General features: G+C 50.9%; 1 protein-coding gene across 1 annotated transcript in view; it reads left to right on the top strand.

Moving 5' to 3' along the window:
* Positions 1-11,608, top strand: part of Rgs9 (regulator of G protein signaling 9) — a 61,405-nt gene extending 49,797 nt beyond the window's left edge. Inside the window, exons 18-19 of the mRNA XM_027946266.3 lie at positions 9,408-9,889; positions 11,222-11,608. Of these exons, the coding sequence (XP_027802067.1) occupies positions 9,408-9,889; positions 11,222-11,366 (627 nt within the window). The 3' untranslated portion in view covers positions 11,367-11,608. The remainder of the gene's footprint in view (positions 1-9,407; positions 9,890-11,221) is intronic.
* Positions 11,609-22,721: the final 11,113 nt, after the last annotated feature.

Below are 22,721 nucleotides of genomic sequence, written 5' to 3'. Positions count from 1 at the left end.
CACACTCCTAAAGAGCAGCTGAGGATATCCTTTGTTCATCTGTCTTTTGAGGAATGCTGGAGTCCCCATCCAGTGGTCACCCCCAGAAGAAATTTTAGGTAATGAACCATTATAAACTGAGAAGCATGAGAGGAGGGACGATGGTTGTCTCACCCCAGAACCTAACGTCTAAAACCTAACAGGTTCTGCCCAATATGTATTACATGGATGGATGGGTGGACGGACGGATGGATGGATGGATGGATGGATGGATGGATGGATGGGTAGGTGGATGGGTGGATGGGTGGATGAGTGGGTGGATGGGTGGATGATCTAGAAAAGCCTTGGATTTGGAGAAAGCCTCCTAGGCTCTGTTCCTGGGTCTCATTGCTAGCCATGTGAACTTGAGCAAGTCACTGAAACTTTCTGCTCCCTCCTCCTTTGTGAAAGAGAGGATGGCACAAGATTTATGGTCAGAACAGATTTTATAAATTCCAAAGGGACACCATGACTGGGGCACTAATTTTACTTGAAGATTTGGAATAGGAGGAAAGTCAGGTAATTTTTAAAAATTTGCATTAAAACAATCTTGAATATATTATGAAATAGAATGCAAAATGTGCATGAATTTTTTAGGATAACATTTGAGACATCAAAGACATTTCCTGCTGGGCTGTGGCATGTTCAGGCTCTAGCCTGAGATGCCGGGGGGTGGTGGGGAGGAGGTCTGTTCACCCAGCTCTCCTGCCATTTGGCCTAGTTTAGTGGGGAAGTTTAAGAAGCATGAAACTAGAGGATATCTGCCGTCCTTTCCAGTTATTCCACATGAGCTGAGATCATATACCTGGGAAAATGGTCAGGGTGGTGGAGGTATCGGGTAATTCTTCAGAGCACTGTGTTCTGTTCATCTTTGGTTCAACTCTCCACCATCCGATTCCCCATGTTCTGGCTTCACATATTTCTCATTCTCCAACAGATTACCATGTGCTCTGGGTCTGGCACTTGCTAGATTGTCCCCACATACCCACAGAAACCTACTCCATGTCACACACACAGGATCCACAATCTCATGAGAGGCACAGGCTTGTAAGCAAAACAGGTGATCATTCTTTACTAAATGAATGAAAAAATAAAGGTCTCATTACTCATGAAGGAAGGTTCAGGATCCACAGCTTCACCCCTGGATGTCAGCAATTATGTTCCAGAAATGTATATTAAAGTCCACTTTTGTGTAAGCATGGGTGAAGGGTGCTAAGGGTAGATACAGCAATGGATAAGGTGGTCTCTGCCCTTAAGGGGTTGATACAAAGCCTCTACCATAAGTCTGAGTAAGACTGAGATTGGGTGGAGGATGACACTGCAGAGGAGTCCAGAGTTGAGGGAGAATTTCTTGGCTTGGGAGATCAAGAGAGGCTTCCTGGAGGAGGAGGAGGAGTATCTTTAATAGGTGGAGCCTAGGCAGGGCTATGGCTGTTGTAGACACAGCTTGTGGGATTAGGAAAAGGTGCTCCCTTCAGATAGACATAGCCCCATAATATTTGGCTGGATTTCAGTCCTGGCTGGCCACTTAAGCAGGACACAGCTTGTATAACTATTTGGTGGCTCAGAGCACAGGGTCCATGAAGTGAGCCTGGAAGAGCAGGTTGACGTTGTCCCATGGAAGGTCACAAGCGGGAATGTGGACTCTCTTCTGTTGCCTGTGAGCTAGGTGGACGGGCCTTGGTCTTCAGACTAAAGCGGGATGTAGGAAGTAGGTCCTGGCAGCATCTAGTCCTTGAGAACCAGATGAAATCTATCTGGAGCCATTGAGGAAACTAGACTCAAAGATCAAATGGAATTTTCCAGGTAGAAAGCAGAGATCTATAGTTAATAATTATAATTTTCCAGAAAGACTTTGAGGCAACTTATAATATGATAATACCGTATGATGGAATTTCTAAAAAGATGAGTAGACAACCAATTTTTATCAGTAAGGCTGAGCAGGGTACCTTGGGAGACTGGGTTGTCACAACTGAACCTCACATTTTTTTCAAACATTAAGTTTTGTTCTGAGGTTTCTGATAACCACCAAACAAGAGACTGTGACATGGAACAAGGCATTCAGCCCTTCTTGACCTAGATTCTTCTCCCCCCCAGGTCCCAATAGGAAGTTGAAAATGTGCTTCTGGAAGGAGACTTTTAAGCCATTCCTTTAGGCATGAAGGAAGCAGAACTGCACAAGACAGTCAAGTTTAATCTTATCAAATTTACTCTTAGTGAGAGACCCAGAGTGGATGGTAGGTCAGTGCTCCGAAGGCAAAGGGCGCTGGCTGGAGTAATTCTGAATCATGAAGAGGGAGTCATGTTAGATGGACTCCTTTACCAGGAAGTGATGGTTGAACATGTGAGCGTGGACAAGGACTCAGGGGAGAGGGTGGACAGGAAGAGAGAAGAAGGCTAACCAGGCATCTTGGAGGAAGTCCCATTTTAAAGGTACAAGAGAATAAAGAGTCCAGAATGGATGGAGTGGGGTTAGAATGCGTCATGGAGAGGACGAGGAGCAGATGTGAGGGAGTGGTCAAGTTATGGCACAATACAATTGTTGGGCAGGGACAGTTGGGCCTCGTGAAACAGTGTGAGTCCTTCCACTTCCCAGCCTCCCCTGCGGCTGGTGGGGTCATGTGACCAGTGCTGGCCAATGGGCTGTGCAGAGGCCAAGAGCACGTGTTCCACCCCCACCCTACGCTCTACTGTGGACCTGGAGACTACATCACCTTCAACATAGCACAGCAATAGACACAGGAGGCCTCCGTCTGTGTTAGACTCGGTGTGTGGGGGTTGGAGGCAGGGAGACCTCTATTGGAAAAAGTCCCTGAGAGTTGGGAGCTACTGCAGCCTGGCCCTGCCTGTCCTGACCGATCCAGGAGCTGGATGTGTTGAAGGCTGGGAGGAGGCTGCTGGATCGAGTGGCTTGGAAATCACTGGGGATTTTTGAAGGGAGTGATTTTAGTGGAACAGTGAAGACAAATCCCAGGCTGTGTTGAGGTGAAGAGGGAAGGTGGTGAATGCAGATCAGCATTTCCAGCAGTTTGGGATGAAGGTGAGGGCTGTAGTGGTAACCTAGATGGTGGAGGGTTGAGGGGAGGCCTTTGTAAAGACAGGGTGCAGAGGATGTGTTTGCCAGCTGAAGGGTGGATCTTGGGGAGGCGGGGAGGTAGGAAAAGAAATGATTGATAAGACACACCTTGGACAAGTCTGGAGGATATGACTGACTGGTCTTGGAGAGGATGGGTTCACTGCCTGGTGTCGCAGCTCGGAGAGAATTTGAAATGGAAGAGGGAAATGAAGTCACTCACTTAGCCTGAGATCAATTTTCATGATAAATAGAATTTGCGAGAGCATGGCTGAGGGCGGGCAGTGGGAAGGTGCTTGACACTCTCTGGCCGACAGTGATGATGTGATGCTGAGCCAAATAGAGGGGAGCAGAAAGGCTGTTGAGCTGAGAGAGGTAAGAAGTGTCCTGTATCTTTATCCAGAATCTTCTATATGTTGGAAGGTGAGCAAGAGAGTGAGCCCGTGATGCTCCTTGGCCAGCCGGGTACCATTTTGGGGAAAGTTTTGGAATTCTCAGAACCTTGTCTGTGCGAAATGCTGGGGAATTTCCTCAGCGATGAGAAAAGGTGGGCTTCAGAAAGCACTGGCTACTTTCATCGCTGAACTTGAAGAAAACCACTCACTATTTGCTCCTAGTCAGTCCAGCATCCTGCGTGGGATTGGTCCTTAAATGTCACTGAAAAAAACAAATCTCTGTGTTGACATAAGAAGGATTATTTCTAAACCCAGTGAGTGTGGACCGCAGAGTCGGGAGGACACTGTTTTGATATTTACTAGCTGTGTGACTTTGACCTTCAACTTACCTGCTGTTGTAATTTCTTCTAGAGTGTTACTGAGAGCAGAGTGTCTGGCTCAAAGTGGGTGCTGAGAAATCCTCTTTCTGTCCCCCCTTTTCTCTTTTTCCTGCCTCTTGTAGACCACCAAGACTGGGGTCCAGAGTCTAGCTTCTGTGGTTAAAGGGGCCAGGCTCTGACAGTTTTCTTCTTCTTGTCCCTACCATTCAACATCCAATAAAGACGTTCAGCACCTGTGACATGCTCAGCATCCTGCGAGGTGCTGGGGATCAAGGACGGGGGGACTCTGACCCTTGGGACACTTGCAGTCAACAGGAAAGACAATTGAACAAGAGCATCACTAGCTGAATTATGGGATGGTGCTTTGGGAGGGCATTGCAGGGACCACTAGCTTGGGGATGGAGTGAAGACCAGGAGATCAGAGAGACCCTAGGGCAGGTAGTTGGTGTATGTGATGAGGACCAACAGTCAACCTGGACCGCCCATCCTGGAAGGCTCTCCACAGCCCCTAGGTATGCAGGGCTTCATGCATCTGTGTGGGCTCACTGTAGCTCAGCTCCATGAATCTGCTCTTTTCCACTCTCATCTCCTGCCTGCTCCCCTACTAAAAGGTCCACTGGGTTCTGCTCTCTGATCCTGGAATTTACCAGGAAACTCTCATGTTTGATGTCAGTGGGGCCACAGGTCCCTACCCAGTTCTGAGGTTTTACTAGAGCATCCTCAGCTGTGGCCAGAGCTCTAGCAGGTGGCAGCTGCTCCTGGTGACTTTGTTGCTATGAGTCAAACTAACAGTAGCTCCACGAGGCCCATGTGGATCTGAAATGGCATAAAAAATGGTATTTATTTGGGCACTATTATTGACATGTTTACACCACAGGGATAGCCTCTACCATGCGGTGTACTTAAACATCATCTTAATTCCTTAATGGCATAGTTTAAACACATAACTTACCCATAGAGTGTACATTTATGCTAGAACATAAATTATTCTACAAGATCCCAGTATTCTCTTTGTAGAATTCCATTTTCTAGCTTGACTTTTAGGGAAAAGACTGTTTTCATTATGAATATTAAGTGAAAATACAAGGACTAGGGATAAGGAAATAAGGGTAAGGTCATTAGAACCATGTCTGGCGTATCATAAATGCTCAATAAATGCTTGCTGCTGGTATTGTCATCATCACCATCTTCACCATTGTCAACTCCATCATCATCATCTCCACCATCATCACCGTACTACCATTATTATCACTGTCATCATCACCACCACCATCACCATCATCACCACCACCACCATCATCATCACCACCATTACCATCACCATCATCACCACTATCATCAGCATCACCATCATCACGATCACCATCACCACCATCACCACCATCACCACCATCATCACCACCACCACCATCATCATCACCACCATCATCAGCATCACCATCATCACCATCATCACCACCACCATCATCATCACTATCATCACCACCATCACCACCACCACCATCATCATCACCATCATATTTATCATTGCCCTCTCTGGAAGCTTAATGGTCCTCAAGTAAGCTTGTGCTTTCTCCTACCTGTCAGTGTTGTCTAACACAGTGGCTCATTCTTTATTGTTTAAAGATTTCCTGAGGGATATTTAAAACATTATTGTTCCAAAACATTTTCTGTGCTCCCTCAGAATCTCTCAGTGTAACCCTCTGAACCCTCCAGGGAATATTAGGATATATTCAGGGTGGGGGGAGTTGATGTCGCGCCCCTGCCTGCAGCTCCTAGGAGAGGACTGACTGACCAACAACAGCATAGTGACTGGTCTGTCCTGAAGTCCGAGTTCCATGGCTGAAGTGAGGTCACTCCCAGCTGGAAAGGCTCTTGCAGGACTGTGTCCGGTGGGTTGAGTGGTAGAATGGCATGGTTACCTAAGTGGGTTTTTCCCTGTGGAGCCAGTTTTGCTCGTTTGCTTTTGGAGAACTGGGGAAGGGAAGAATGGGAAGGGACCAGAAGGAACCGCAGACCTTGCATGCTGAATCTGAGTGTGGCCCCTGCTCACCTTCCTGCTGTGGGGAAGGGAGTTCAGGTGGCCTTCACATTCTCAGCCACTCTCTGAGGACAGAAAAGTGAACTGCATCTCTCTGCATCATCTGCTGCGCCTTCTGTGTAAACATTCCTGACTGTCCTCATGTCAGCGTACCTGCTCATTTCATGCTCCTCCCCCCTCTCCTGGCTCTTGCACAATAAAAATGCTGCACACAATGAAACAGAATCAAGCTCTCCTTTACTTTGTTTGTGTCCCATCACATTTCATTGCCATGTGTCTCGCATACCATTGCTTTGCTGCCCCGCACAGGAGTAGGTGGGGCTTGAGCTGGAGGGGCTGGGTCTCGAAGCACAGGCCCTGGCCTCTGTGGAGGGGCCAAGGTGGGAATTCATGGTTCCCTGGTGGAAGGGGGTAGAGAAAGCAGCCCGCTTAAAGTGATGTGGACCCACCAGGCTAATGGCCATCTCAAGTCGGTAAGTGCAAAAAGACAGTGGCCATCATTCTTCCCTGTCTTGTCATTCATTCTGGAAATCAGGAGGTGCTGGGGAGGAGTGGGGTGGGGGAAAGAGAGACAGAGGGAGTAGGAAGGTGGGAGTGAGCACAGAACTGGGGGAGGGTATGTGCAGAGGCTGATCCCATGGAAAGCTTTGATGCTGGTCAAGTTGCATCATCTCCATGAGCCTCAGTTTTCCTATCTGTAAGGTGGAATTAGAGCAGGAGTTTATCACAAATCCTAAAGGAGTGGGATTCAAGTTCATGAGCCCAGGAAGTGCCGCTTTGATACCTCTGTATCCCTCTTCACAAGGCTGATTTCCTAGTTAGAGTATTTTTACCCCACTCTCTAGGACCCCAAGTCCTATCTGAACTCAGCAGACAGTGGAATGGCCACACGGGGGTGGTAGAAACAGCAGGGCATTTGGGTCACACAGGCTTTGGTTCAGCTGCTCACCAAGTCATGGCTTTGGTGCTCTGTTGCTGTGTGACCAATGACCACGGACAACAAGCAGTTGTCCACCTTGGTCCATTTTGGCTGCTATAACAAAATACATAAACTGGGTGGCTCAAAACCAACAGAAACTTCTCACAGTTCTGAAGGTTGGGGAGTCCACAACCAAAGTACCAGTGGGTTCAGAGTCCAAGGCCCGCTCTCTGGTTCTTAGACGCCTTCCCACTGTGTCCTCATGTGGTGGAAGAGCTGGGCTAGTGCTCTCGGGTCTCTTTTTATAAGGACACTAATTCCATTCCTGATCACCTCCTCCCAAAGCCCATCCCCCAACATGAATTTGGGCAGGACAGGAAACCTTCAGACGGAACCGACAGCCGAGTTCCCTGCTCAGGGCTCACATGCAGGCTGAGCAGCTCTTATCTGGAGGCTCTGGGCAGAATCCTCTTTCTAGCTCATTCAGGTTGTTGGCAGGATTCAGGTCCTCGAGACTGCAGGCCTCGTGTCCTTGCTCTTGGCTCTGGAAACTGCCCACTTTCTTTGACCTGAGGCCCTCCATCTTCAAAACCAGCAACAGACAAGTTTGCCCTCCTTGAACCCCTATCATATTTTGAGTCTCTGATTCTGCCCCTAGACTCAGGTTTAAAGGGTTCCTGTGATGAGGTCAAGTTCACTGGCTACTCTCCCTTTGTAAAAGTCAGCTGTGCCCTCTCACGCCGCCTGGCCTAAGAGTCACCAATCCATGGCACTCATGGTTCACATGCACACTACAGGGCAGGGATGGGAACCCCGGGCACCATCTTAGAACTCTACATGCCACAGTTACTTACTAGTCATAAGAGCCTGGGGAGAGCCATGAACCCCTCTGGGCCTCAATGTCCTATTCTCTAAAATGGGGTGATCATAGAGTCATAGAGGAGCCAGCGTGTCAAGTAGATGGGTAAACCTGGGTAAAGGGTTTACTTTCCCCAGAGCAGCGCCTTCTGTGGGGCTGGCTGGGGCCAGGGTCTGTGTTTGTAAAAAGTGGACTTGGGTGATGGTGAGGAGGCGGCTCTGCCCTGCTGTCCCCACAGTCCCTCGGCTGCTTCTTCTCCTTCTAAGATCTCTTTCCTTGGCTTCTTGAAGCAGGTGTTTCCTCGTCTGTACAATGGGGTAATAATAGTTGCTTCACGCAGAGGTTCTGGGGAGTCAACAAATCATCCACACTCAGCCCAGGGCCACATTTGCTAAGGTCCTACTGCCCTCTACAATGACGATGATCGTTATCAGTGTCGTAATCCAGTGGCCCCTGGCCTGGGCCTTGGCTCTGGAGTCTGGGGGCGGGGGCGTGGAGCAGCAGCCCCAGCTGCCCTTCAGAACGGGGTCTTCTCTGAACCTGAGGGAACTGGTGCAGGAGAATGGAGAGCCGCCCTCTCAGCCCAGGCTCTGAGCGCCCAGTGGCCCCTGGCTGCCGTCTTCCTTCAGGAGCTGTTCTTGGGTGCACCTGCCCTGCCCTCTTAGGGTTGGGCCTGGCCTGCTCAGGGGCCTGGAAACTAGGCCTTGCTCTGCGGAGGCCAGAGGCAGCTCCTTCAGCCACAGGGAAGTACTGGGCCAGGGACAGCGGGGCCCTCTGAGGACATCGTGAGGCCATTTCAATCTGTTCTTCACCAGAGTCATTTCCGGTTCTCTCTTGGGGGTGGCATTGGTCCAACTGTCCCACAGGCCCACCCGCCCCAGGACTTCTGTCCTGCTGGGCTTTGATGTGGTGCCCTCAGGAGGAGCCCAGCAGGCCCAGGCGACAGACCCGTGTGTCCTGCGAGGGGAAGGGAGGTCGTGGTGAAGAGCCCCACTGGAAATCCCGATTTCAGTTTCCTTCTGTCGGTTTGGGAGAAGCTCCTTCAGGCTCCTCAAGCTGCAGATGCACCAGATCTGTCCCTCCTGCCCAGCCCTCGGGGCGCTGGGAACGCATGGCCCAGGGAGGCTGACGGCCGCCCTTTCTCCTCAGATCACCTCCTGCCCCACGTCGCCAGCTGGAACACCCAGGCTCCAGGCTCAGCCTCTGTGCCCTTCTCAGGGGAAACCAGGGGAGATGCTGGGGCTGGGCCACCCCCAGGGCACTGCCAGGGTGGACTTGGCAGGCGCCGGCCTGGAGGGGGCAGCGAGGCATGCTCCAGGATGACTTCTGCCACCTCCGCTGCTCAGTTCAGGCGTTAAGTGCCGCCCAGCGATGGAGACTTGTGACGTGGGAAACGGCGGACGGGAGGCCTTGCTCATTTGGGGGCTGGAGCTGAGGGTGAGGGAGACCTCAGCCTGGCTGAACTCCCGCATCCTGAGCCTGGAGGAAGGTGGGGTTGGGATACAACTGTCTGGCCCTGGGGACAGATCCCCGGGTGGGCAGGAGGACTTTATATGGCTATACCTCTGGGTGACAGAGGTGACTCCCCAACTCCTCAGGAGGCAGCCACACCAGGCCTGCGTCTTGCCACTGGAAGAGGGCTGAGTCAGCACAGGGCCGCTCAGGGCCCTGGTGACGGGTCACACGACTCACCGCTGAACCCTGTCCTTCTCTCCTCTACAGCCAGGCCAGCACATGGCTCCCAGCCCCCACCTGGCTGTGTACACTGGGACCTGCGTGCCCCCCTCTCCTTCCAGCCCCTTCTCCTCCTCCTGCCGCTCCCCCAGGAGGCCCTTCCCCTCGCCCAGCCGCTTCATCAGGAGGCCCAGCAGCACCATCTGCCCCTCGCCCATTCAAGTGGCCTTGGAGGGCTCCTCAGGCTTGGAGCCCAAGGGGGAGCCCAGCTGGTCAAGTGTGCAGCGCGGGGCCCTCATGGCCGAGAGCAGCGAGGCCTCCCTTGACGGCCCCAGGCCCCGCAGCCAGCCCAGGGCCCTGCCCAAGGCCCGCGCGGCCCTGTCCTTCAGCAGGTTCCTGAGACGGGGCTGCCTGGCCTCGCCCGTCTTTGCCAGGCTCTCACCCAAGTGCCCTGCGGTGTCCCACGGAAAGGTGCAGCCCCTGGGGGATGTGGGCCAGCTGCCGCGGCTGAAACCCAAGAGAGTAACAAAGTAAGCGGAGGGGCTCGTGCCTGGCGCCGGCACCGGGGGGCTGCGGTGTGGACAAGGCTCCGAGCCATGAGTGTGGTCTGGGGTTGATGGGGTGGGTAGTGAGGAGGGTCCTCCAAAGCAGACACCATGAGTAGGCTGCTCATGTCCCTGGGCCACCGGAAAGTCTCAGTCTTGCTCTTCCTCCTTTTCCGGAGGCCAAGAGACAGGCATCCTTCTCCTCTTCTTTCCCATTCATGCACTTCCGCCCAGCGGCCCATCCAAGCATGTTGGCCAGTACGTGCACTGCATTAGGAAAGGGCAGGAAAGATCTGGCTGCAGTGAGAACCACAGGCGGTGGACCCTGGGAAATGACTCCAGGGTCCCCGCCCTCCCCTGCTTTAGGTGCCCTCATCTCCCCGCCCCAAGGACCCCCGCCCACATCATTCCTGCACCCACCTGCACACTCTCTTGACAGGCTTACAGGACCCTGGCCCCAGCAGGCAGTGGTTTCTGTGAAATCAAGGTGCCCTGTGTTCTCCTGAGCAGTGGCCCCTCTAAACTCCATTTTGGGTGGTCCCGCAAGCCTGATGTCCCCTGATGTAAAACCAGAGCTCAGAGGAGATGCCTGAACCAGGGGCAGAAAGCAAAGAATGGAAACATCAAGAATCAGCCCTGTCCCCGTTGGGCTTGGGAGTGGCCAGGGGCAGGCACCCCGGACCTGATCAACGTGCTCTGTGCTTGGTTCTGCCTGGGTTTGGTGAAGGAAGTGATAGGCAGAGGTCTTAGGTTCCACAGAGACTGAGACATGTGGCCTGGGCAGGGCAATGTCATGGGGGACAGCAGGGAGTGGAGGTTGTTACCCTCTCCTGCCTTGTCTCTTGGGGAAGCAGGAGGCAAGGTGGCTCCGTGGCCTTGGGAGGGGATCGGGATCCAGCGTGTCTGCTGAGTCTTCCCAGCTGGCCCTGCTGAGGGAATGTCCTCTCTTACAGCCACTGTCATGCCTCACACGTGGACCGGAGGCTTTGAAAATGCTCTCTTCTTAGGGATCATCATGTCCTCAGAAAGCAATTTAAAAAGATTGAGAATTAAGTACTGGTGTGTCCTACAGGAACATCCTGAACTCATCAAAACCATGCAAATTCAAGCCCCTTGAAAAAGAAAATCGAACATGTTCAGAATTACCTTTAATTCAGCAGCAAAGCAGGAATCCCCAACCAAGGGATCCCTGGCCAATGCTGTGCATGTGAAGTTTGGGAAACGCCCCCCGGGCTGATCTTCTCTGGGCCCCTCGGGGAACTTGAGGGTGAGTTGCCTTTCTGCCCTTTGATCACGGCTTTTCTTTTGTGCCTGAAGCTTCTTCCAGATCAAAATGGATGTGCCCATAGAGAGTGGACCCTGCCTGATGGACTCGGATGACACTGGAGAGGCTGGTGACCGGGCCACAGACAAGGAGGTCATCTGCCCCTGGGAGAGCCTGGCTGAGGGGAAGGCAGGCTGAGCCGGGCCGGGGTCCCTGAAGATGCTCGTGGCAGACCCTGCTGGACAGGGCCACGGGGCACGCTTGCTCTCAAACCAAAGTGCATTAGGATGGTATGTGAGGGCCGAAGAGTCCAGAGGAGGTGGAGTGTAGGGGAGAGTGCTCTGGCCGGCTCCCGATGGCCAACCCCCTCCCTTGCCCTGACTTCCCTTTGCTTGGCCAGAAAGGCATGTGGGCCAGAGGATGTCCCTTGCTGCCTTAAAACCAATAAAAGGAGAATTTGGAAGATTTTCTTGGATCAAAATGTTAGCATGTGCCTGGCTTAACTAGTTATTCATGACCTATTATTTGTAAGGTAAGCTCATGTCTTCCTGAGTCTTGTCAACAAAGGGACACTGAGTTCCTTCCGAGAGCTCCCTCCCTGTCCAAACTGGTTCGAGCATGATGCTTTCAGTAACTGCACTTCAGGAGTCGGGGTGCCCCAGAGAGTGGCATCCTGCAGGAAGTGGGGGGTGGATGAGGAAAGACACTCTCCTGGAGCTCCAGATCCTCCAAGAAGCTGACACCAAAATGGGATTTGGACCAAGGGCAAGAGCTGGAAGAGCAGCCAGGGGCCCTCAGGCTGTGATGCAGGTCTGACCTGTGGGGAAGGAGGTGGGGAGAGGGAGAGTCTCAGATGGCAGTGCAAATGGCCAGGCCAGCCCTAGGTCACCCTTGAGTTAGAGTCATCGTCAGAGGAGTCCTAGAGATCCTGACTTGGTACAACCACTGTGCATGGTCACTGCATGGGAGTGCTCATGGGAAACTGCCCCAGCAAGGACATATGCTGTGGGTCCCACTCTGCACCAATGAGGCCATCTGTTCACCTGCTGTCTGCAGGAGGTGGTCAGACTGCTCCTCTTCACCCCCACTGCACCAGGTGAACAGCAGGCAGCCGTTCCAGAGGTGCAGACTTGGTGTGCACTTCCCACCTCTCCCCCAAGTACTCATCCAATAAGTAGTGATTAGTTGAGCTCCTACTGTGTGCCCAGCACTGTGCTATGCTTAGGGATGTCACTGTGAGTAGGACTCCTAGCCCCATGGATTCGGATGGTTCTCAACCGGGTCGATTTTTCTCCCCAGGGGACACGGCACAGTGTCTGGAGATATTTTTTGGTTGTCAAGACTTGGGTGGGGAGTGGGAGTAGCATCTGGTATCTAGTGGGTAAAGGCCAGGGATGCTGCTAAACATCCTACAAATGCCCAGAAACCCCACAACAAAAGATTATCAGTCCAAGACGGTGTCACTGTTAAGAAACATAAACTGGAGGTTACGGATTATATTGTCTTTGGTTTCCAACCCCATTCTGAAGCATTGCCCCAAAGAGTCCTGCTGGGATCAAATTGGGTTGGACAGTGGGTTGAGATTAAGAGATACATGGTTAATAAAACAATTCTTCAAAGTTGCATGGAAAGTCCTTGAAGGAGAGCAAAATTCCATTTGTTTGCAAAATCACTCATTATGTTCCTCCCCTTTGGCCCTCAACTGTATCAGAATTCAGTTAGTAGATAAGAACCCCCAACTTGCTTTTAACCTCTGACAGCTTATCTTATTTAGGCCATAAATACTGGGACTGCTGAATCCTCTCTCCACAGGGCAACCACAGATGTGTGAATACTTCAAGAGCTTAAGAGCGTTGCTCAGTTTAGATTCTAGCAAATCTACTCCACGGAGCACACACAGAAGTCACTCACCGAGGGCAAAGGAAACTTTTCTTCCAGGAAATAAATAAAATAGTCTGGTCTTTCCTGAACGGGGCATGGGTTGGTTAATTTGATTCCTTTATTTGTAAAACTGATTCAAAATGAGGTTAAAGATGAGGCCAGTTCCTACCTTTAGTTACTACCAGCCAATATGTCAAGAATAATGACAATCTCGACTCTGGATTTGGATACTAGTGTTTATGGGCCTCTCCTCTAAGACCCCAAGATGCTAAAGAGAACTAACCTTTCCTGGATCCCCAGAATCAATGACAGAAGGCTCCAGGGTCTACTGGTTGGATAAGGTAAAGTCCAGGCTGAAGTTCAGTAATAGACATCAGAAGGAAGTGGCTCAAATAGGATCTTCTGCCTCTGTTACATAGTTACCCAAAGACAGGAGAGTAGTCCTATGGGAGGCAAGTCCAAGGAAGATAGGAAATGCAGGGGCCACTATTTTTTTTAGTTTATTGCTCTGCCCAGACCCAAGTCACAGGCATGGAGTATGATGTTTCTCCATCTTGTGTGGATATTAGAATCCACCGGGGAAACCTGAAAGGTTCAGGACTTTCTAGCCCTTCCCCAGGTGACTTAATGTCCTGATGAGGTTGAGAACCATTGCCCTGGGGTAGGGATTCAAGCTGGCTCACCACCCCCAACACTCATGCCCAGGAGGGAGTGGCAGGAAGGTAGCTGATGTTTAAGTTCACCACCCATTGGTCAGCACTTGGTCACATGGTCTCACCTAACTGCAAAGGAAGTTGGGACATGTAGTCTTTACTCAGGCCCACTAAACTTGAGGAGTTTTGAACACTAGCAAGGAAGATGGAGAGAATTGGTGTTGGTAAACACTTGTTCTCTCCCACTCTGGAACCATTACAGTCTTGGGGGGACTGAGAGTATGATGGGACAGGAGAATACAGGTGGTGGCACCAGTTAATTTTCATTTGATCAAATATTTTGTAAATGCCCCCAAATGCAACTATGCTCTATTCCATGGTCAGGTTGCTTTTCACTCCCTCAAACCCCAAGTGAGGATTGGGGTAAAGGTGTTCCCCTCATAAAGCTGCTCTGAAGCAAGCTGGGGAACTTGGGTCTGGAAGTCCTGGTGGACCATAGGGTGTAGGATGTGTGAGCCCTGCCTGGGGGTTAGTTGGAAACACATGGAGTGAGGTGATGCATATATGGTCCCTGGAAACCCTCACTTGTGTGTCAGTAGTTTTTCATTGCTGTGAACAGACAAGAACAACTTAGAGGAGCAAAAGTCATGTGAGCTCATGGTTTCAGAAGTTCAGTCCATGGCTGACAGACTCCATCACTCTGGGCCTGAGTGAAACAGAACATCATGGTGGAAAGATGTGGTGGTGGAAAGCTATTCAGCTCCTGGTAGCCAGAAAGCAGAGAGAAAGAGAGATGGAGGCTCCCAGAACAAAATATAAACCCCAAAAGCAGGTCCCCAGTGACCTACTTCCTCCAGCCACACCCCACTTGCCAACAGTTAACACCCAGGACAGTTGTTCTTTTCAATTATTAATCCATTAAGTGGATTAATCCACTTACTTAATCACTGATTAGGCCACAACTCTCCTAAGCTAGTCATTTTACCTCAGAACATTCCATTATTAACACAGGAGCTTTTGGGTGACACTTTGGATCCAAATCCTAACACTTAGCTTAAGAGAGGACAAAGCACCCTGTCCCAGTGGGTGAGTTTGTGAGACGAACTTCTGGACCCCTGCCTGATCTAAGCTGCCCATGTGGCCCAGCACCTCCACTTCGTGGGGAGCAGGTGGTTGGTGTCTACTGCTTATTCTCAGCTTCTGGGGTCACAGTGGACATAGAGGCAACAAGAATCCCTTTGTAACATTCCATTACACTTGTCAGAATTACCACAATTATCTCTCGACCAATCTGTAAGCAGAGCGAGTTTCTCCCGGGGCCTAACATGGTCACCCTCACCTTGTCCTCTGGGGCAGGGAACCCTTGGTGGTCCACGTAGGATGGTGAATTCATTGAGCCTGGGAGGAGGCCAAGCTGCTCCGTGCTTATTTGCTAGGAAAGAAAAAAGGGGCATCCAGGATTCTGTGCTGGTCAAGTCCTGGAGGAGTCCCTGGGTGCCCAGCAGGTGGACTGGGCAGGTGAGGGGAATACCGTCCCTTGAACAACTGACTCAGAGTCCCAGCCTTCCAGGCCGCGTGGCTGTTTCCTCCTCACACTTCACCAGAAGAGGGAGTCCACGGCTCACGGATCCCCGAAGAGAGGCATCTGGGATTTCCCCTTAAGAATTCAGAGACCTGTGCTGGGAAGAGAAGGGACTGGAGAGAGGAACTTCACTCTTCAGAAGCTGGGTTGGGGTGTGGGTGACGAGGGTCTGGGCCCCTGCTGTGACTTTGTCCTACTATCCTCAGCCTCCAGATCTCCTGGAGCTGGCCAAGGTGGGGACTCATGAGAGGGAAGCCTCTGGCTGGGCCTTGAAGCTGCCTCATGGCCCTGAGTGACTGTGGGGCCCCCAGCAGGGCTCTCCTGGCCTCTGTGCACAGAGGGGGACCAGGCAGTGAGACCCTATCCCTGGTGGCTTTGGGTGAAGGTTGAGACTTGACAGAAAAGCTTCAGCAGAAAGAAAACCTCCCCCTTCCTTCTCCAGTGGACTGTGGCCAGTAGAGTCTCACCCTGGGGGAGCCATTTCCTTTTGTCTAGCTCTGGTTCCTAGGACTCGAGTCTGATGAATCTTCTCTCATCTTTGACTCCTCAGCCTGAGGGGTCTATCTGCTCCTCTGTGGAAGGCAAGGCTGGGGGGCTGGGGTATCCAGAGGGGCCAGGCCTGCACAGGGGGTTGTGAGCAGGAGAGTCAAGCTTTCCAACTTCTCAGTCGATGGCAGGGATTCGGAGAGGAGCAGGCTCCTTTTCTCGTGGGATTATTCAGAGACCCTCAAGTAGGGGGAGTGTATGGACACAAGCACCCAGGGCCACATGGGCACACCCTAGGCTGGGCATGCGTGGAGAGGCCCCATGGTGTGTGCATGGACGGCTGTGGATGTGGGCCTGGGATTGGCTGCCTGGGGACTCCTCAGACTCCAAGGCAGCAGTAACTGTGGGCTGAGGTTGGGCATCAAGAGGCACATGGGAAGCATCTCCAGGAGGCCCCCGACGAGCCTAATGCTGTAGAAGAACATCTGCCTCCCTGACCCCGTGTTTAGGGACAAGTGAGCTCCGTGCATGAGCCGAGGCAGCTGGAGGTCCATGGGGTCCAGCCCACGGGACCAAGGTCAGGCTCTGGGCTGGGCCTGGGCAGATGACAGCATGTCTCTGCACAGAATCTTTAAAAAAGAAACGTTTTCATGGTCCATCGGCTAACTTTTATCCCTTCACTTCACCCACAGGTAGCCACATGAGTTGTTTGTCCTGAAGGACTGCATCTCAGGGAGTCAGGGATTTGCACACCTGTAGCTGACACACTCACATGGAAACAGCCCTCTCTGAGTTCCTGCCTGCCCCTCACCCTCACCACAGTCCTGTGTGCCCTGCACCACCACCCTCGTTTTGTAGGAGTGGTTTCCCCCTCTCTTTAAATTTCAGAATCTAAAAATATAGAAAAATACAAAGAATAATATAACAAACATTCATAGACACAACACTCAAAAGTGGCTCATGTTATTATTTTGCCCTAATTACTTCGAAAGCTTAAAACAAAGTAAAATGATCTCTCTGTCTCCCTCCCCTCCTTCACCTTCTCTCTTGTCTTCCGTCTGCAATTTTTTTCTCCCCGGTAAATGGCCAGTTGGTAGATGTTTTAGATTTTCCAAGCCTCATTTGGTCTTTGTCATCCCACAACCCCTAAGCTCCTCCTCCTCCTCCTCTTCCTTCTTCCAGCCATTAAAAATGTGATGGCTATCATATATATATATAAGAAGAGATTAATATCTAATATCCAGAATATATAAGGATTTCTCCAACTCAGCAACAATAAATATCAGATGAATGAAAAGTAAGCAATGGACTCGAAGGCCACTTCTCCAAAACAGATACACAATAAGCCCATGAAAAGATGTTCCACGTCACCAGTCATGAAGGACATGCAAGTCAAATCCCCAATTCACACCAATTAGGGTGCCATTTGTAAAAACAAAACAGAAAACAAATAGCATTGGTAAGGATGTGGAGAAATTGGAGCCCTGGTGCATTGCTGGTGGGAATGTAAAATAATGCCATTATTTTAGACAAGAGTATTGTCAAAAAATTAAAAACTGAATTATCAAATGATCCAGCAATTTCATTTCTGGGTATATTCCCCAGAGAACTGAAGGCAGAGACTTGAACAGACATTTGTATACCTATATTCTCAGAAGCATTATTCGAAACAGCCCCAAACTGGAATCAAACCAAATGTTCAATAATAGAGGAATAGATGTTAAGGATGGCACAATAAAACATCATTCAGCCTTAGAAAGGTAGAAAGGTCTAATGAAGGCTGTGACATTTACGGGCCTTGAAGATGATATGCTAAGCCAGTCACAGAAGTACAAATACTGCCTGATTCCACTTTTATGAGTTTTTTTTTTTTTTTTTTTTTTGTCTTTTGTCAGTTAATTTGCAGGCCACCAACCACTGAACTAAATTGTTACAGGGAAATTATTTTACCCTCTTAGTGTATCCATCTGTCCATCTTCCTTCCATCCTTCCATCCATCCATCCTTCCATCCATCCATCCATCCATTTATCCATCCATCTACTCATCCATCCATCCACTCATCCATTCTTCCACCCATCCATCCATCTAACTATCCATCCATCCTTCTATTCATCCACCCAAATATCTACACATCCATTCACTCATCTATAGTTTCATCCAAAAATCCATCCATCCATCCATCCATCCTTCCATCCATCCAAGTTTCATGGAAGGCCTACGAGGCATTTGGTATGCTTTCATGAATCAGGCCCTACTCTCAGGAATGCATGGTTTCGACAGGAAGCATTCTTTTAAATGAACAATTACAACACCCAGTACTAGGAGGGAGTGCAGAGGGTGACAGCTAAGAGCCCACACTCTGGTGTCACAGAGCCTCAGGTCAGGTCCAGGTTCCACCCTTTCCTGAGTGACCTTGAGCATCTTATTAAAATGTTCCAAGCCTCTGTTTTCTTATCCATCAGCTTGGGACCTGGGTGACACTGGCTCCTGGGGCTGTGTGAAGATCATGAGCTGTTTATGTAAATAGCATTGACCTGTGCCTGGGACCTGGTGAACCCTTGATCAATATTTGCTACTTTAATGCATAAGGCGGTATTAAAGCAAAGAGGAGCCTCATTAGTCCCAGAATGTGGCCCTGTGTGTGCATTGGAGCCAGGGGTGGGCAACGTCAGCTTCTTTCAGGAATATTTAGTAGTGATGGCCAGAAACATGAGAAAATTATCTTGGAACACTTAGCCTTCTGCAAGCGTTGAGATGAAGTGAGAAGACACACCATGAGGGAGACAGCCGCCTCTGGGAAGAACTGACAAAATATATCCTGGGATTTAGTTCCTGGAAGTCCAGGAGTTGGGACTTAAGGATATGAGGAAAGAGAAGAGCATATTTCCAGCCACAGGGACTGTGACTATGTATTGAGGAGCTTCCGCTTCCCAACAAGGAGGCCCAGGCACTCCAGCCAAACCCTGAGGTTCTGTTGTGTGTGTTACTAATTCTATATTAGAAAGACCTGAATTCCAGGGTTCTCAGCTTTCCTTGCAGACATCCCAGCCCTGGTTTCCTATGCTAATCCTCCATGTCTCCCCCTCCCCCCTTTTTTGGACTTCACAGCAAGGAGGATTTAGAGCATGGTGTTAATAGATACAGTGCTCTTAGGAGTTTGGGCCTTGCTTCTTGTGTTGGCTTTCTGTCTCTGTGACAAAATACCTGAGAAAAATCAACTTAAAGGAGGAATGATTTATTGTGGCTCACAGTTTCAGAGCTTTCAGCCTAGGATTGGCTGGCTTCCTTGTCTGAGGGCCTGTGGCGATGCAGCACATTATGGGGAAGGCCATGGTGGAGCAAAAATGCTCACCTCATAGCGGCCAGGAAGCAGAGAGAGAGAGAGAGAGAGAGAGGAGGGTGGGGGGCAGGAACAAGATACCCCCTGAAAGAACACACCCTTAGTGACCTACATTCTCTAATAAGACCCCACCTCCTTAAATTTCCACCACCTTCCAATGTTGTCACCAACCGGGGACCAGGCCTTGAACACATGAGCCTTTGGGGACATTGTAGATCCAGGCCTTCTGGACAGGCCTTGGTCACTGTGTCATGGTTATTGAATTCGACTTGTCCAGCTCATTTCTAGATATTTCGACAACGGGAACGTCTATAGGGCAGACGTGACATCTACAGCCTCCTCCTTGTACAGAGCCCAGGCTCAGCCTGGGGTTGACAAGGTAACTCATCTGTTATTAAGACAAAACTCCTTGATTCTACAGCACACGTCCAGACACAGGGTTAATTGAAGCTAATGTTTTTACTTTGTTACTTTACTTTTGCATTTCCTCATCATCTTCTGCATTCTTGTCAAAACAGGCAGAACTGTTAATAACTTCATATCAGTCTGAATTTTTACACCTTTCTTTTAAACCCTAGCAGTGATTTACTGAGACAAGAGTCATACTAGATTAGAGTGAGCCCTAGGCCCAAGGCCTGGGGTTTTATAAGAACAGGAAAGCTGGGTGAGATGGCACATGTGACTCAGGAGGCTGAGGTTCAAAGCCAGCCTCAGCCACTTAGCGAGCCCCTCAGCAATTTAGCGAGACCCTGTGTCAAAATAAAAAAAAAAAATATAAGGACCATGGATGCGGGTCAGTGGTTAAGCACCCCTGGGCTATATCCCCAGTACCCACACCCCACCAAAAAAAAAAAAAAAGAGTAGGGGGGAGACACACAGAGGGAAGAAGGCCACGTGAAGAGGGAAGTGGAGATGGGAGTGATGCAGTCACATTTCAAGGGACACCACAGACTGCTGGGCACCATCAGAAGCTGGAAAAGGCCATAAGGACCCTCCCCCGGGGCCTTCAGCGGGAGCATGGCTCTGTGCACACTGAGTCCTTCCCGCCTCCAGAACCTTAAGAGAGTAACTTCTGCTGTTTCAAGGCACCTGGAGTGGGGTGCTTTGCTCTGCAGCTCTAGGAAACTAACACAGCCCTGCATGCCATCGTTTGCTGAATCTCCTAAAGAAGAACATTAAGTTGTTCCCGATTTGTAATGAACGTCCTTGCGCATTCCTCTGTATCTTTCCAGGACAGACGCTGCAAAGAGGAGTCGCCGGGTTAAAGACTGGCATTAGGACCAAGCCACCATGCCGAATTGCCTCTCTGAAAGCCCACCCTAATTTAGACGACTTCCACCAATGAATGTGTGGGGTGATCATTTCCCTACGCCCTGGGAGGACCACAGGGTCTGCGCTAGTGTTGACCGCAGCACGAGGCAACCTGGGTTGAGTGCATTCTTCCAGAGGCCAAGAAAGCTGGGGTTCTACTCCCACGGCCCGCTCTTAACCCTGGGAGGACAAGGACAGTGAAGATGACCAGATGACTGCTGGGATGCCCTCTGTGGCCTCCCAGATGGCAAAGGGGACTCAGCCTTGGTGGGGTTTGGGGTGTAAGTGTTGGGTGCCACTGTTCCCAGGGTTCCCAGGATAAAGCTTAACCAGAAGTAAGAGATTCTGTGTCACGACATCTGTGACACTGCACTGTGTGACATTGCAATATGTGGTCTATCTCTGAGAGTGCGAAGTCACTGGGACTGGGAACTGGGCAATCGTCTTTGCATCCCTGGATGCACAAGACCCTGTCCCTGGAAGGAAAGTAGTGGGAGTTCTTTTCACCCCCTTGTTGGGATTCTGTCCTTGGGGCTGCTGGTGCCCCTGCATCTTCCCCAATAATAGATTCTGTCTTTGAAAACTTAAATATGACATCCCTATCCCCTGTCCACTCAGGCCTGAGGATGTCAGCTACTGGGGTGGCCGTCCTGACCCTGGAAAATGCTGCAGGTGCCTCCCGCATGCTACGGCCCCTCGTTGTGGGGAGTCCCACCTGGAGAGGCTGGCTCCAGGGTTGCTGAAATAGAAGAGGCAGGTTCTGCCGGTAACTGCTTAAAATTCATGTTGCCATAGCAGCGTGGCGTTGGGCCACGGGTGATCCTGCTGCACAGAGCTTTGATCTCAGGGAAGGCAGGGCTTCTTTTGCTCTTTGGCTGGTTCTAAGGGGACACTGCCTTGGGACCAAGCTTTGCCTTTGCTCCGGGGCCTGGGGATTGTCCCCAAAGCAGAAAGCTGAGGACAGAAAGACAGAGAATGAGGCCCTCAGAAGTCCACAAAGCCTGGAGACTGCGATTCTAGTCTGAGGGAGTTGGCTCGAAACCCTAAGGGCAAGAGATGTGGGTCTGAAGAGAGCAGTCAGATGGGGCTGTAATGAGGGGATGTGCCTGGGCGGGCTGACTTAAGAAAAAAAGCACAAATGAGACATTTGTGTGTGTTTTGGGTCGCAGCGCTGAGGAAGAGGGTGGTTTATAAATAGATGTGGGCTAGCTCAGCAAGTCTCAGCCCTCTTTATAATTTGCCCGTTCATTCAACACACGTTTATTGAGGACGTACTATGTGGCTGGCACTGGGACATGCAAACGGCTCTGACGATTTCAGCCCTCAAGGGCTTTCCCAGCAGGCAGGGCTCTAAAGCATACCCTGGACTCATACAAAGCGGAATGTGATCAGTTGCTGGAGAAAAGAACATTTCAGAAGGGAGAGCTTCACCACCCCCCCTGGCCCCCGGCCCCAGTGCAATTCATAGACACATTTCCATTGAACCTGAAATGACAGGGAGAGATAAGGGGAGCATTCCAACCAGGGGGCACGGCTAGAGGTCGATGTGGTCAGAGGACAGGAGAGAGATGTGTTCTGAAACAACGGGAGCCAGGTTTATTAAAGAGACAGTGGGAGTCCATGCTGAAGTTCAGTTGATCCCAGAACTGAGCCGAAGATGTCGGAGGTGGGGAGCCAGGGAGGGTGGGTCGAGCATGACTGATGGGAGCCACATTTTAGAAAAATGCACGGAGGGTGGCAGGATGTGGGGTGGACTGAGAGGTGAAGTGAAGAGGTAAGGGCGTAGGGTGACGTGATAGGGTGTCACGCACAGGGTGTCCCAGGGCAACAGTGCTGGGATTGGAAAGCCATGAACTGTCAGAGGGGGACGAACAGGGTTAGGGCTGGGGCTGTGACACCCAGGGTGCTGCAGAACACTGCCACCGTTCCAAGGGACCAAGAAAATCAGGAGCAGGGAGAGCAAAGGCTTGACTGGGGACACCAGGCGCTGAGTCACACAGTGAAGCAGGAAGGAAGACGGGGGTGGGGGGGGGAAGGCGGGCGACAGGAGTCAGGGGGGTGGCTGGGGAAGACGTCCCCAAGAAGAGCAGGAAAGGCATTCAGGACCCGGGGAGAGAGAAGCCATTGAGAGGTCTCTAGCTGTGGAGTGGCCTGATGCCACCCTCCTGCTTCTGGCTGCTGAGGATGGACTGCGGAGGCCTGGGGAGAAGCAGGGGGACCATTTAGGAGACTCTGGGATACCAGAGTGAGAAATGACGATGGGTTAGGCCAGGGGCCTAGCCATAGGGGTGTGGGAAGG

This window comes from Marmota flaviventris, chromosome 17 (assembly GCF_047511675.1).
Source record: "Marmota flaviventris isolate mMarFla1 chromosome 17, mMarFla1.hap1, whole genome shotgun sequence".
NCBI classification, from domain to species: Eukaryota; Metazoa; Chordata; class Mammalia; order Rodentia; family Sciuridae; genus Marmota; species Marmota flaviventris.
The sequence above is the reverse complement of the archived record's forward strand: the minus strand, read 5'-3'. Positions and strand labels throughout refer to the sequence as shown.